The sequence below is a fragment of the Xyrauchen texanus genome, chromosome 1, assembly GCF_025860055.1.
Source record: "Xyrauchen texanus isolate HMW12.3.18 chromosome 1, RBS_HiC_50CHRs, whole genome shotgun sequence".
NCBI classification, from domain to species: domain Eukaryota; kingdom Metazoa; phylum Chordata; class Actinopteri; order Cypriniformes; family Catostomidae; genus Xyrauchen; species Xyrauchen texanus.
The window spans coordinates 51,938,215-51,952,688 of record NC_068276.1 but is presented as its reverse complement, the minus strand read 5'-3'; the positions used below and the strand labels follow the sequence as shown (position 1 = coordinate 51,952,688).

General features: G+C 40.1%; 1 protein-coding gene across 1 annotated transcript in view; it reads left to right on the top strand.

The window, feature by feature from the left end:
* Positions 1–473: 473 nt before the first annotated feature.
* Positions 474–14,474, top strand: part of LOC127650458 (collagen alpha-1(XXV) chain) — an 82,536-nt gene continuing 68,535 nt past the window's right edge. The window contains exon 1 of the mRNA XM_052135908.1: positions 474–520. Within this exon, the coding sequence (XP_051991868.1) occupies positions 476–520 (45 nt within the window). The 5' untranslated portion in view covers positions 474–475. The remainder of the gene's footprint in view (positions 521–14,474) is intronic.

Genomic DNA, 14,474 nt, shown 5'->3' with positions numbered 1-14,474 from the left:
GGGATTTTAACAAAGCAAACCTCACACGTGAACTGCCAAAATATAAACAGCACCTTTCATGCTGTGACGAGGAGGAGGGCAGGGCCGTGCCATGACTACACATGCCCGGCCTCAAATCAGGCTAATCAGCTGAGCAGAGGGATAAAGGCAGCTGGGTGCAGCAGTTCGGGTGAGAGAGCCGCATGACTGTAACAGTATAAATAAGGGGTGCCCAATACGTCGATCGCGATCTACCAGTCGATCGCACTAAATTTAAATGTGCTTTTGTTACATTTTTATAAAAATAAATATAATGTCTTTCCTTCTTTTAGATTCTGTCTGACTTGCACTTGATGAGTAAATTTTGACCAGGCGAGATTTTTGTTTATTCAGTTGCCATGACAACTAGGTTTGTGCCTTCCAAGGACTTCTGAGAACAGAGCGCAAAAAAGCTAGCAGTGTTTGAGACTAGCTTCCAGCAGATACTGCCCGGATTATGCAAAACTGTCTGATTCCATTCAGTGCAAGTCATCAGAATAAGGTAAATGCCCTGGCTATTGTAATCTATTGTGCTGTAGGTGTTTTGGGTTTAGTGTTAAAACTGAATGATATCAACATTGAACATTATTATATATTTTTTAATTAATTAGAAGATGAATTCCATGTAGGTATACATCCAGTAGTCCCAACAAGCATTTTTTTTTAAATGAAACTGTGTTTTTTAGTTGATAGATCTCATTGAGTTGGCCATTTAAAAGTAGATCATCATGCCAAAAAGTGTGGGCACCCGTGGTATAAAGCATGGGCAAGGAGGAGGCACTTTCCTCGTGACCAGAGAGGGAGACAAGGGGTGGTAAAAGGGGAGAGGGAAAGAGTGAGACAGAATGACAGTGTGAGAGAGAGAGAGAGAGGAGAGAGAGAAAAAAATTGCTCGGACATGCCTTCGTCTGGTCCTCGACCACTCCTACACCCTCTGACAGACGACAGCCACTTCTCTTCGTTCGGACAGCAGTGAGCCCCTCCACCCCTGGCAGTGGCTTCACCGCTTCCCCCATTGGGGGATGGGCCTGCGTAGCCCCTCCTTCTCCTCGTCACACGTGCCCAACCAGAGACATAATTATACTGGATCATTGCTACACAACAATAAAGGATGAACATCCCTCAATCCCTAGAGCAGCTTTGGGATTCTCTGATCACTGTCTGGTTCATCTTCTTCCAACCGACAGGCATAAACTAAAATCAGCTGAACCTGTAGTAAAGACTGTGAAGAGATAGACCAATGAAGCAGAGATGGAATTACAAGCCTGCACTGATTGGTATGTATTTGAGGCTGCAGACACCAATCTGAAGGAGCTCACAGATTCTGTGACATCATATATTGTCATCATATATCATATATTGTCTAAAATCTGGTGTTAACCAGCTGGCCCCCATCTTCACACTGATTTTCAATAGATCACTGGAGCAATGTGAAGTCCCATGCTGCTTCAAATGCTCAATCATCATTCCTGTCCCAAAGAAACCCAAAATCACAGGACTTAATGACCACAGACCCGTCGCTCTGACGTCTGTAGTCATTAAATCATTTGAGAGACTGGTGTTGGCCCACCTGAAGGACATCACTGGATCCTTTCTAGATCCCCTTTAATTCGATTATGGAGCAAACAGGTCTGTTGGATGACGTAGTCAACATGGAATTGCATCAGATCCTGCAATATCTGGACAGACCAGGAACATATGCAAGGGTCCTTTTTGAGAACTTTTCAACACCATCATCACCAGCTATTCTCCAGACTAAATTACACCAACTCTCTGTTCCCATGTCTATCTGTCAGTGGATCACCAGCATTCTGACAGACAGGCAGCAGCTAGTGAGACTGGGGAAATTCACTTCCAGCACATGTACATCACCACTGGTGCCCCTCAGAGATGTGTGCTCTCCCCACTACTCATCTCCCTGTATATAAATGACTCCCTGTATATCAAGCTCCTGAAGTATGCAGAAGACACTACTGTCATCGGCCTCATCCAAGATGATGATGACTCTGTATACAGAAGGGAGGTTGAACAGCTGGCTATCTGGTGCAGTCAAAACACCTGGAGCTGAACACGCTCAATGATTGTGGACTTTAGGAGGAACACCCCAACACTGACCAAAACATTGAGTCATTCAAGTTCCTGGGCACTACCATCTCACATGACCTAAAGTGGGAGATGCACATTGACTCAATTGTGAAAAAGGCCCAGCAGAGGTTGTACTTCCTTCACCAGTTGAGGAAGTTCAACCTGCCACAGGCACTGCTGATACAGTTCTACTCAGCAGTCACTGAGTCTGTCCTCTGCACTTCAGTAACTGTCTGGTTAATGCAGCTACGAAATTGGATATCAGAAGACTACAAAAAGCAGTTCGGACTGCTGAGAGGATTATTGGTTGCCCCCTGCCCTCCCTTCAAGAACTGTACACTTACAGAGTTAGGAAAAAGGCTGGAAAAATCACTCTGGACCCCACTCACCCAACCCACTACCTTTTTGAACTGTTGCCTTCTGGCAGGTGCTACAGAGCACTGAGGCACAGGAACAGTTATTTTCCCTCTGGCTATCCATCTCATGAACAGTTAAAACTGCCCTATTAATAAATAATTAATGTGCAATACATAGCTTAGTCTATTTATATGTATCCAACATACCACAACTCTTCTGTCATTACATTCACTTGCTTCTGTATAGCAGATTTGTATTTGTATATTGTACATTTGTGTATTGTGTGTGTGTGTGTGTGTGTGTGTGTGTGTGTATTTATATATTTATGTATTATACATTTTATTTATAGGTGCCTTACATGACACTCAAGGATACCTTACAACAAAACAATAACATAACAGCAATTAATCATTATTTCAGCCTGAACAGACATAATACAAACACAAAAGCAATCACATAAAACCTGCCTAAATAGATGTGTCTTAAGGCGAGATTTAAAAACCAGAAGACTTTCGCTGATTCGCACATCCTGTGACAATGAGTTCCATAAAGAAGTAGCTGCATGTCTAAAGGGTCTATACCCCATAGACGTTGTGCGAACTCAAGGGAGAACAAGAGTGAGTGCAGAAGAAGATCTTAAGTGCGAGGAAGAGTATGGATTTGAAGAAGGTCAAATAAGTATGAAGGGGCAAGATTATTAAGTGCCTAGAATAAGTAAGGAGAATAATTTTAAAGTCAATGCAATATTTATCAATGCATATTGATATACAGTATACATATGTATATTGTGCATTGGAAGCTTCTTTCACCAAGACAAATTCCTTGTATGTGTAAGCATACTTGGCAATAAAGCTTATTCTGATTCTAATTTAATACTGTCAGAATCTGTAACCACAACAGTCCAGGTTTACTCAATGGAAGCTAAAAAGCGGTTCCATAGCACACAACCTAAAAATTGTCTGTTCTGACATTTGAACCTGTATCTCTGTAAGTAAATACACTACGGTATATCCATAATTCTGTAAACAAAAATACAGTACGCATATTAAATTACTAGTTCATTTCCAACTTCATGTACTCACCCTCTTCTTTCTTTCTTTCTTTCTTTCTTTTCTTTTCATGTAATTATTTATTTAAGTATCACACACAGCTATCAGATAGCCTCAGAAGAATATAGCGCACAAGTCATATGGGCCTTTTATGTGCTTTTGCTCATTTTGGAGCACGTAATGGAAAAAAAGTGGCCAGGATTGTATTTATTTATTACATTTTTTTTAATTCCCCTGCTGTATTTCATGGAACGACACAATTGTAAGTAAATAATGACATAATTTCCATTTTTGTTTGAACTATTCCTTTAAAATATTATAGACATTTTGTTAGACATTTGTCAAATTGTCAAATAAGATTTCACTGGTTGAAACAGATGATCTGCCCGTAACAGGGTTGGTCAAATTGCCAATCTATGACTATACTGTAGTGTTAGCTTGTCTTATAACATTCATGTTGTGGATCCATATACGTAGACTGTACAGTAGAACAATTGACTGTAAAGAGGTAATTCTTTGTTCCTGCTTTTGAATCACTCAGCAAAATGTGCATATATTAGTGCTGGTTAAAATAACAGCTTTTTCATATTCAGAGATGAATAGATAGAAATACTGTAGACTTTGCTGTATTTGAGTGTTCTTCTCCGAGGATGCAGAAACAAACAGAGATTTCTGAAACAAAGTCCCTGCAGATCTCTCAGTCATTCTATGCAGAATGATAAAATGTTCCCCCATTTGAATCCCTTTGAGTGTGCCTGCTGACTCAAACTATTTTATTCCTTGCAATGGCTATAGTTTTTAAGAAACATAGACTCCAATTAATTCTGGAGCATTAAGAGACTTCAGTACACAGCCCATGGCATTTGTGTGTGTGGCATTACTGAACTCATTGAAAGACATTTATCATTGGTTGAAATATTGCCACACTTATAAGCGAGCCAAGTGTAGTAACAGACGGACATTTCAAACTTTTTAATATTGCAGCAGTGTTCGTAATGAGAGTATTAGCGACAGGCAGTTCCGTTTGATAGATTTTAATGAGTGTTTTACACTCAATAAATATGGAGACCACAGAAGGATGGAGCATGCTGAGCTGGGACGTCCTGCTTTTAGTGGCCCTTCCTGTAAGAAAATGATCAGCTTCATTAGTGTTCACAGGCCTCTCTGGCCACACCACCCTAATTACAAGGTGACCCAGAAAATTAACTTGCCTGGCTACATGTGGAACCCCCAAGGTGGAACGCAGAGAGGCGCTTGCATGCAGTTGACATTAAAGGTTTTTTGTTGCAAAGTAATTATGATATACTGTGGATACAGGAACCAGATGGCATTCCCAGCCTAGTTTTCCAGTGTGGTTTTCCTATTCTAGCCTAACCTCCCTTACTGGGATCCCGCCGATGAGCACCAGCCGCATGTGGTCATCTGCTCCTGCCCGCTCTCCTATGATTACTTACAGCCCCGTCCTGCATTTGTATTCCCACTAGATAAAGCTTGCATTGGAGAACTGCTAATATGATCAAGCGTTCTCACTTCAAACTAACAGACAACCCTTAGGCGGGCATCTTTTTTCTTCCTTCTCTGACTTTCCATCTCAGGTTTGGGGGTTCCACGTTTGGTTTTAGATTAATTTCAGGGGTTAACCACTAAAGCTCCCTTTTAAAGTCTTTATAGGAACTGCCTATAACAACTATAACAACAGTACTATGACAACCACTTCCTCACATGATACTGAAATAATCTAATTGTTTGCAAGATTGTTTTCAAGAAATAGGGTTCAAAAGTGGTGTTTTCATATGAATTTAGTGCATTGCCAATTTTATTGCTTAGTATGCTACCCTACAAAGGCAAAATATAGTAGCTATGTCAACACTGACATGTTTCTTAACCTGAACCTAACCATAAAGAACCCTTACCCAAACCCTAAACTTAAGTATAATAGTTTTAATATGATAATCACTTTTGTGTACCATGTACAATAAGAAAAATGTTGGTACAGAATGAGCATTATTATGATTTTTCCTAAGTTTAAATCTAAACCTAAACCCCAAATCTAAAGCTCAACCTAACCTTAAATTCTAACCCTTTACCCAAACCCTAAACATAGCCTTGATTCTAACAGGAAAATACATTTTGTGTATCATGCAAGAAAGAAATCACTGAGGTTTGGAATGAGACGATGGATGCATACTACTTGTTATTGACGTACTTTTCGTCAGGAGTATTGCTTAAATAAATATGAAATTCTTCAAAATAAAACTTTGTATAGGATGCTAACTAAAATTTGATGCGTGCATTGTACTGATTAGAAATTCTCTTTGTTGATTAGTATGTCTCTTGGGGAATAAAATGTGATCTTATTGTACAAGCAAAGTCATACCATTTCTAAGATTGTACCCAAAGCCCCTTACGAGCACTTAGAGGGGCAGCTCCCCGCTTTAGAAACCTGGGCTCACTCCTGTCTTTCTCCATGTGATGGGGAACTCAGCAACGTACTGCATCACACCTTCCAGAGTTGAACACTCAAAGTTTAGGTACCAACTAATATCCTCTACACCATGCTACCTTAAGTAAACCGCAGAACATCCAGAGAAGCAACCGTTGCTCTCATGATGAGAACATCATGAATCTCTTTAAATTGTATTTATCAGCTCAGATGACCCTAACTGGCATTAAAATTTACCATATATGGACGAGTGAAATTTGGCAGGCAATTTAACGTTTCAGTAACTTCCTTCACCACTGCGCATTTACATCAAACAAATCTGCCGTCCAATGGCATTTCCGTGGAAAGTAGAGGCCAGCCTAAATTACTTGGTTTCACGACTGTGTTTTACAACATTTGTAACCCCTGTTTTATTAGGGTCCCATAAGTTATGATCTGCCATGAAAATCCTACATGCTCCCTTCTTTGTAGATGGTGAGGGTCTGCCACTACAAGTACCTGAAATGCCATCAGCACAAAGGCAAAGCCCCTTTAATGGTAAAGCACACTTGCGGGAGTTTTAAGCTTGTTTTGGCAAGGACTGTGCTGGAAGATCAATGAAGCCAAGAGGAGGCCCTCAATGTGTTTGGTTTGCCCTAGACCATTTCCGTTTACAATAAGTCCTATCCATTTATTTTTGCAGGGCACTGTCATCTAAACAGGCCTAATCTTGCCATAAACAACCCGGCAGAGATTTTCAACAGGATAATAAATCAGGTGCTATCTATCAGCTTTCTGGACTGCATTACTGAAACCATATTCGTTTGCTTAATCTCTGAAACTAGAAGGAATGAGTAGGAAATGTGGTACTACCACTTTCACATACAGTTTGAGAATGAGAAATGCATTTGTGATGGTCTAGAACCATCATAAATAAAAAGGTGTCCCAAAAAACGCAGATCATTTTGTTTGATAAAGTCTGTCTACACCATGGCTGAAAACCTAAGATACTATATTATTTATTTTACATGTTAAAACAGCACAACAGGTGGCAGCGATCCAGTCTTGTCCTTACGATGCAGAGGACAGAATGTCAAAGCATCATCTACCATGGTTTATGGTAATGATTTGTGAAATGCCAAATGCTTTATGAATTCACTCTACTGTCACCTTTCCCTGGAAGATTTGAAACTGAGCTGACAGAACCAGTGGGTTTAGATTTCAGCACAGTGTATTCTGTTTAAGGTAATTATGTGATAATGACAATGGCAGGTTTAGCCACAACTGATTGCTGGCCCACAAAAAAGAGCTCATCTCATCTGATGGTATACAGATAGCATCAGGAATAGTTGACCCACAAATACAAATTACGTCATCATTTACTCACCCTTGTGATGTTCCAAACCTGTTTGTAGTCTTAATCTCGTCAATGTAATTATTGTCGTAAATGCTCATTGAAGGTTATTATATTTATTTTGTTAATTATAACTAACAAGGCAAATGAGGGGGGTGGGGTCAAGACACCAGACAAAGTCCAAAACAATACAATTAGACAGATGACATGATCCCGATTCTAAATATATACTTTACTAGAGTGTCAGGAACCTGACAGTATTAATTCATATACTGTAATAATCCAGCATGTTGAGGATTTCCCCACTTGAGTTCCATGAACAGAAAGATCTGAACGCTGAACAAAATTAACCGATTTACAAAAAGGGTAAATTACCTCACTCGTACGCAACCTTTGTATACAAGAGATTAATCACTATATCCACAACATACAGTGTATGTAATAATTAACTTACATCTTCACAGAAAATGAAACTAATGAACTGGTGAACTTGAACTAAGTTATGTGCGTCAGAATGCAAAACCTGCCTTGTGAATACCTGTTTCTTTAAATATGTGCTACATGGAATGCAATGTCCTAAACAGGCTAAAATACGGAAAACAGTCTGTAATGAATGAAGAATTCATAACAGAATTTATGTTCATACTGTTGCTTTTGTTTTAGGAGCTCAGGATTTGACAGCAAAGAGAGTTGTAGACTACTGTGTATATTTTAAATGTTTGAAATATTTAAATTTACGGGCTAAGTGTTTGAATATTTGATAAAGTTTGGTCTTTTGCAGTTTGACATGTTTTATGAATTTGACACATTATCATCAACTAAAATGTGTGATATTAGATGTCTGACTAAAATTATATGCCATTTTAGTCAGAGTGAAACTGGCCAAAATATATTCAGATGTCAAGACAAAATATTGGCTACATTTAAAGAACTTTTTTATCTAAAGACTAAAACTATGACTGAAAAATGTTGATGTAAAGATGTTGGGTAAAATGTTAGTTTCAGTCACCTTTCTCTTTCATTGCATCTTTTTTCCTTACAAAGAATGTGAATGGTGACTGAGGCTAACATTCTGCTCAACAACTCTTTTTGATTTCCACTGAAAGAAGAAAGTCATACAGGTTTGATACAAAAGGAGGATGAGTAAATTGTCAGAACTTTCATTTTTGTGAATTATCCTTTAAAAACTTTCCTTGTACAACTTGCAAAAAAAAAAAAAAAGAATGACAATAATGGTAAGGGTGGAAGAATCAAGCAGTTCAGATCTTGTAAGAAAGCAACATCTTGTTGCATGAATTTCTGCTGCATTGAGCCATATTGGTATTCTGATTCTGCAAATACCTCCTGTCAGGTTGGTTTGATGCTTTAGTTGTTTATAGACTGTTTCGAACCATTTCTAGGCCAAACTAACTCAATAAAACATAATAAACTTAAAAATAACTCAATACTATGTAGACTTTGGTTCAAGCATGATGCTTAGCGAAGTGCATACAAACCATAATGAGATGCTTTTGGTGATAACTTATCATATTATGATTACCATTAAGTGTACTAACTTTATCAGATTTGTGGGGAGTCTGTGTTTCCCAGTTCCTCATGGTTTTGGCTATGAATGCACAAGCCTTTCATGTAGGTCCCTGGAATATCTTTTCTTCTGCAATTGCCTGCTTTTTTCTGGCTGGCCCTTTTATGCCAGTAATTTTATTTTCTTTCATTTTTTTAAGGAAATGCCGCTAGGCCAGGTATCACAGAGTAATTCAACATGCACATTAGGTCTTAAAATCCATTGCCATTTGACCTGGCTTTCTGCAACTGTGGCCAGAGAGTGTGTGCTTGCTGTCGTTTATCATTTGTCTCCTCTCTCAACATCCTTTTTGATAGGGCCTGTTGTCTGTACATAAATAATTCAATTACAACAGCCGAGCAGACAAGAGTCATAAGTCTGTAATTGTCCTGACTGTTCTACATTCTAATAAAATTTGGTCTGCATATTGATGATGTATTTACCTTTCAGTCAGATAGAACAAGCAAGGGCTGGTTTGAAATACACTAAATGCATGCATGGGTCTGAAATCATAATATTAGCATTTGCCAACTGCTAACAGTAATCCATCCAAACTAGTCAGCATTAGGCAACAATTTATGAGGGAATGGACAAGCTGATGTTATGCAGATCCATGCAAGGCTGTCTCAAATTGTACAACACTGTACTACAAGAGTAAATAATCATCAAGCATGTCATTTAGCCTAAATGTATATATAGACTATTGTTTTTTTTATTTTTCTAATTTGCCACAAATGTCACCAACGTGGTTCTTCATCATTATTGTGTACTCAGTAGCACAACCCTCTGGTTGCCACATCGAATAGCAGCATGAACAAGACCAGAATTTGTCAGGAGCATCTTTACCTCCAATAAAACACCAACTGGCTCAACTAGAGCAAATTAGTGACTTGAGAGCAATGAGAGAAATACATTTTGATTCTCTTTCAGTCAATAACTGAAATAATCATGGCTAAATTAATTGCAACATCATATGAGGTTGTTTTGAACTGTGTTTGCACACTTTTTGCAGAAGTCTTAAGACTAGAAACATCATCCACATTAGTATGCAACTGAGACTAAGAACAAATACTTTACATTTCACATTTACTCTACACAAAAAAATATATTAATATTTCACATCTTTCAAAGTTTAATATGACCCTGAAGATTAAATAAAACACAAGGGATTATTCATTGCCCCAAGTCTGAGTATTTGATGCTTGACTTATAGAACAAGCTTAAAGACTGTGTTTTTTGACTTAGAAACACTGAATGCCCCATGTTTCTTAGAGAAACGCCATGAGATGTGTTCCTAATAGGCAATTCATAGTATTGTTTCAGCAGTCTATTATTAAACAGTTCAATTAATTAATTACAATTGAATGTAAAAAAATTAAAAAATATTTATCAAAATGGATGGTTTATAATATGTGTTTATTACAAAGCAGGATTTTGGTGTGTTGGAGTTTAGAAAGGGCTGTAATAAATCTTAACAGGGGGCTCCTAGCCGACCACCTGGAGCAGTCAGGGCCGCTGCCAGGGGTGGGGGAGACCCATACCAGATGTGGTGGGGTTAAGAGGGGACCGCTGACCGCGAGTGGGTGGGGCTCCCGGCTGACGGCCTGGAGCTGGAGAATCGCTGCCAGGGGTGGCGGAGACTCCTTCTGTTCCCCGAGAATGCGGCGGGGCATTCCATCCGCCAGGGGGGGCACGAATGTCGTCCATTAGAGGGTGGAGGAGTGGACGAGGACCAAGCTACAGCATATCGGAGAACCGGCGAATAAGTGTTTTTTTTTTCTCCCACTGCCTCTTCGTGTTGACCTTTTCCCTCTCTTTTAAATTGTACTGTTTTTTTGCTGGGAGTACTGTACTGTTACAGGGAGTAACCCCTATTTTTCATTATTGTTTCCCTCCCCCAGATTCAGGACAGGGCATAAGGCGCGATTATGCACACCGGGCCTCTTATCAGGCTAATAAAGCCTCCTTGAGTGATGAAGGCTGACTACAGGCGGTGGTGCAAGAGAGAGAGAGAGCGTTTACGGGCAGCTGTCTGACATATATGTGTGTTTATGTCTTTTGTTTTAAGTTCTTAATTATTAAATATAATTTATATTGTCAATCCGGTTCTCGCCTCCTCCTTTCCCTTAAACCCTTTACACAGCCATTCAAAAACAACTGACTAAATATTTTTTTCACAAACGTTTCATTAAATAGTTCTACATCTTTTTTTTGGCAGTGTAAATAATGGCAGATATTATTTACATCCCAACCCCGGTGCAAATAATGGTAGATACTAACTGCACCCTGGTGCACATAGTGTCGGATACTATTTGCACCCTGGTGCAAATAATGTTATGTGCTATTAACACCCCAGTGCAAAGATTGGCAGATAATATTTGCATCCCAACCCCGGTGCAAATAATGGTAGATACTAATTGCACCCTGGTGCAAATAGTTTCAGATTCTATTTGCACCCATATTTAAATACTAACATACAGTATGGGCATCACTGCAGTGTGTTTATTGTGTTTATTTATAGTCCCATAGACAAACTACATTAACCCCTACCCCTCAACCAAACCTTAACCTTACCTTAGATAAAATATCCTCGGTTTTAATGTATTAATCGTATCTCTTGGGAACGAGTGTGATCGACTGACCCCTCCTCTGGATCAAACCATTCTCTGTACTCCCAGACATTCACCGTGACCAAATTACTGCTATGAAATCAACTTTTTATATTAATTTTTATCTATTATCTTTTGTATTAAAGGAAATATTAAGAGTGGAAACAGGAAATCGGATGGAAAAAATACAAAACACAAATCGGAACAACGGTCACTAGGACAATAGTACACAATCACACACCATCTTTACACTCCACACCACTGCAGAGACACATGTTGTCTATTTTGTCATATATCTATCTCTGTGGTTCCACCAGGCTATTAGGGTGCAAATAGCTGCCCTGTGCGGCAGATGCTATTTACACCAGGGTGCAAATGGACACGCCAGTGTTTTATTTGCGAGCTGCTAAAAGCATGAAATGTACTTTTTTTTCCTCATCTTATACTGTTGACGTCACAGCTCATGCACAACCCTGAAAGCACCGGCCAAGCTCCAGCACCCAATCGCATGAGTTAAGAAACAAACTTAATTTACATTGCTTGACAGACAGCAAGAAACAATGATCAGACACCTGTTTACTATATTTCACGTGCATGTCTTGGGCATTTGACAGTCTGAGTAAGCAAATAAACTAATGGGAACACTTGATTTTGCAGTCTTGTTTAATGGTTATTAGGTATTATTGATTAAAGCAGCGTGTTAAAACTAGACAGTGAATTAATTTGTAATGCATAATTCATGATTCATAAATCAGGAATGATGCCAATTTTAAGACAGAAGACATTTGATGAATAATAATGAAAGTAATTAGTACATCAATAAATTAACTCTTTTTTTTATTATTGTAGAAATCAAGAAGCTCATAAAATTGAATATCGTAAAATAGAGTTGGATAAGTAGCATTTGTATTAATGTACACCTGCTGCGAATGATCATTACATTAGGTCAGTGATAAGGGAAAAAGTTAATAAGTATAAATGTGATAGTGGCTGTTGGTTAGGATCGTTTATGTATTTTATTTTGCAATGAAAGCCAACATGCCAACGTGTGCAGCTTTTAATTCTGATAATCAACACTCTACAGGGCTTGGTGTACAATTCCATCTGTAAAATATTTAATTATCTTATCTTTATATTAGATTACATTATCTGAGTCCCACTTCCTGCTTCTCTAGAAATGAAATTTGTTGCACTGGTGCTGAAACCCGGGAGTTTGGAGGAAGTACACGGTGGCATGGAGTCCTCACCATTGGCAGAAGTTATTCAATCCCTCCGTGACCATGCACACAGCCCCTTTTCTTCATCCTACCCCGGTTCCCCAGACACATGGGAATGTCCCTCCGAAGCCGGCTACCCGTTCGTAGGGTTCTTCCACCAGTGTCCTCTATTTTTTTTGCTCTCCCTCTCAGGTGGCTGAACCCACACTCGCAGGTGCTCAACATCATGTGGGAAGCTTGGAGGATGGAACTTCAAACAGCATAAATTCAATTCAGTAAATGTGTGATCTTAGAGCGAAACTCCACACTTTGGGTCAACTAACACAGGAGAATTTGCTCCAAGCTCAAGAACGTCCAAGCCAACTATATGACAGGGACACTCAGATACGGGAATTTGCACCAGGAGACAAAGTGCTTGTATTACTCCTAATGTCGAGCTCTAAATTACTCGCCAAGTGTCAAGGGATGAGCTCGGGCTGGAGATGAAGTTAAAAGGCAATCATTTCACCCCGGTCACTTGCGGAGACAGCTTTTCACTGTCTTAATTCACAGAGGTTGCCAAGTTGCAAAAAGAGTTTTCAGATGTGTTCTCGCCTCTGCCTAGTTGCACAAATCTCATAGAGCTCTACACCCAGGGGAGTGGTATGCACTCATCCCTACCAACTTCCCGAGCACAAGAAAAATGTGGTTTGGGAAGAATTAGATGCAATGCTCGATATGGGATTAATAGAAGAATCCTAAATTTTGTGTCTAAATTTTACGCGTACCCAATGCCTCGGATTGATGAGTTGCTCGATCATGAAGGGACTTAATGAAGGGATATTGGCAGGTCCCCTTAACACCAATGTACTGTGCAAAAAAAAGCTTTCTCCACGCCGTTTGAATTACATCAATTCATGACAATTCCGTTCGGTTAGTTCGGGGCTCCGGCTATGTTCCAGCAGGCGAGCGGTACTTATGGCGAACCCAAAGAATTGCGCAATAGGACGGGTGGATGTACGGTATCTGGATTTCCACTTGGGTCATGGACAGGTGTGTCCCCAAATTGATAAGACAGCAGCAATTGCTTCCTACCCGAGGCCCAAGACCAAAAAGGAGGTGAGACATTTCCTGGGGCTGGCTGGCTGTTATAGAAGGTTTGTGCCTAATTATTTGACCGCCACCAGCCCGCTGACTGATCTCACTAAAAAGGGAGTGCCAGATCCGGTCCAATGGACGGAGCAGTGTCAATAGGCTTTTACACAGGTGAAAGCTGCACTTTTTTTGGCGGATCGCTTTTATATTCACCTGATTTCTCTCTCCCTTTCATTTTACAGATGGACACTTCAGATAGGGGGCTGGGGTGGTACTCTCGCAAGTGGTGGAGGGGGAGGAACGGCTGGAGCTTTACATTAGTCACAAGCTCATTCTGAGGTAGACTAAGTACAGCACCTTTGAAAAAGAGTGTCTTGCCATCAAGTGGGCCTTCCTCACTCTCCAGTACTACCTGTTGGGGCTAGCCTCAGATCACACCCCGCTCCAATGGCTCCAACACATGAAAGATGCCAATGATTGGATCACTCGTTGGCATCTGGCTCTTCGGCCATTTAAATTTGAGGTGGTCCACAGGCCGGGGGCACAGAGGGCTCTCACGGACTTCCTCTCCAGCAATGTGGGGGGAGTGGTGGCCAGGCCGGATGACTCCCGGGCTGAGTCGGGCGGTGGGGGTATGTGGAAGCGGGGGCGTGTTCAAGTGTTCATTTGAAGAGAGAGAAAGCAGTTAGGGTACACACCTGTGCGCTATAACGTTTAACACCTGT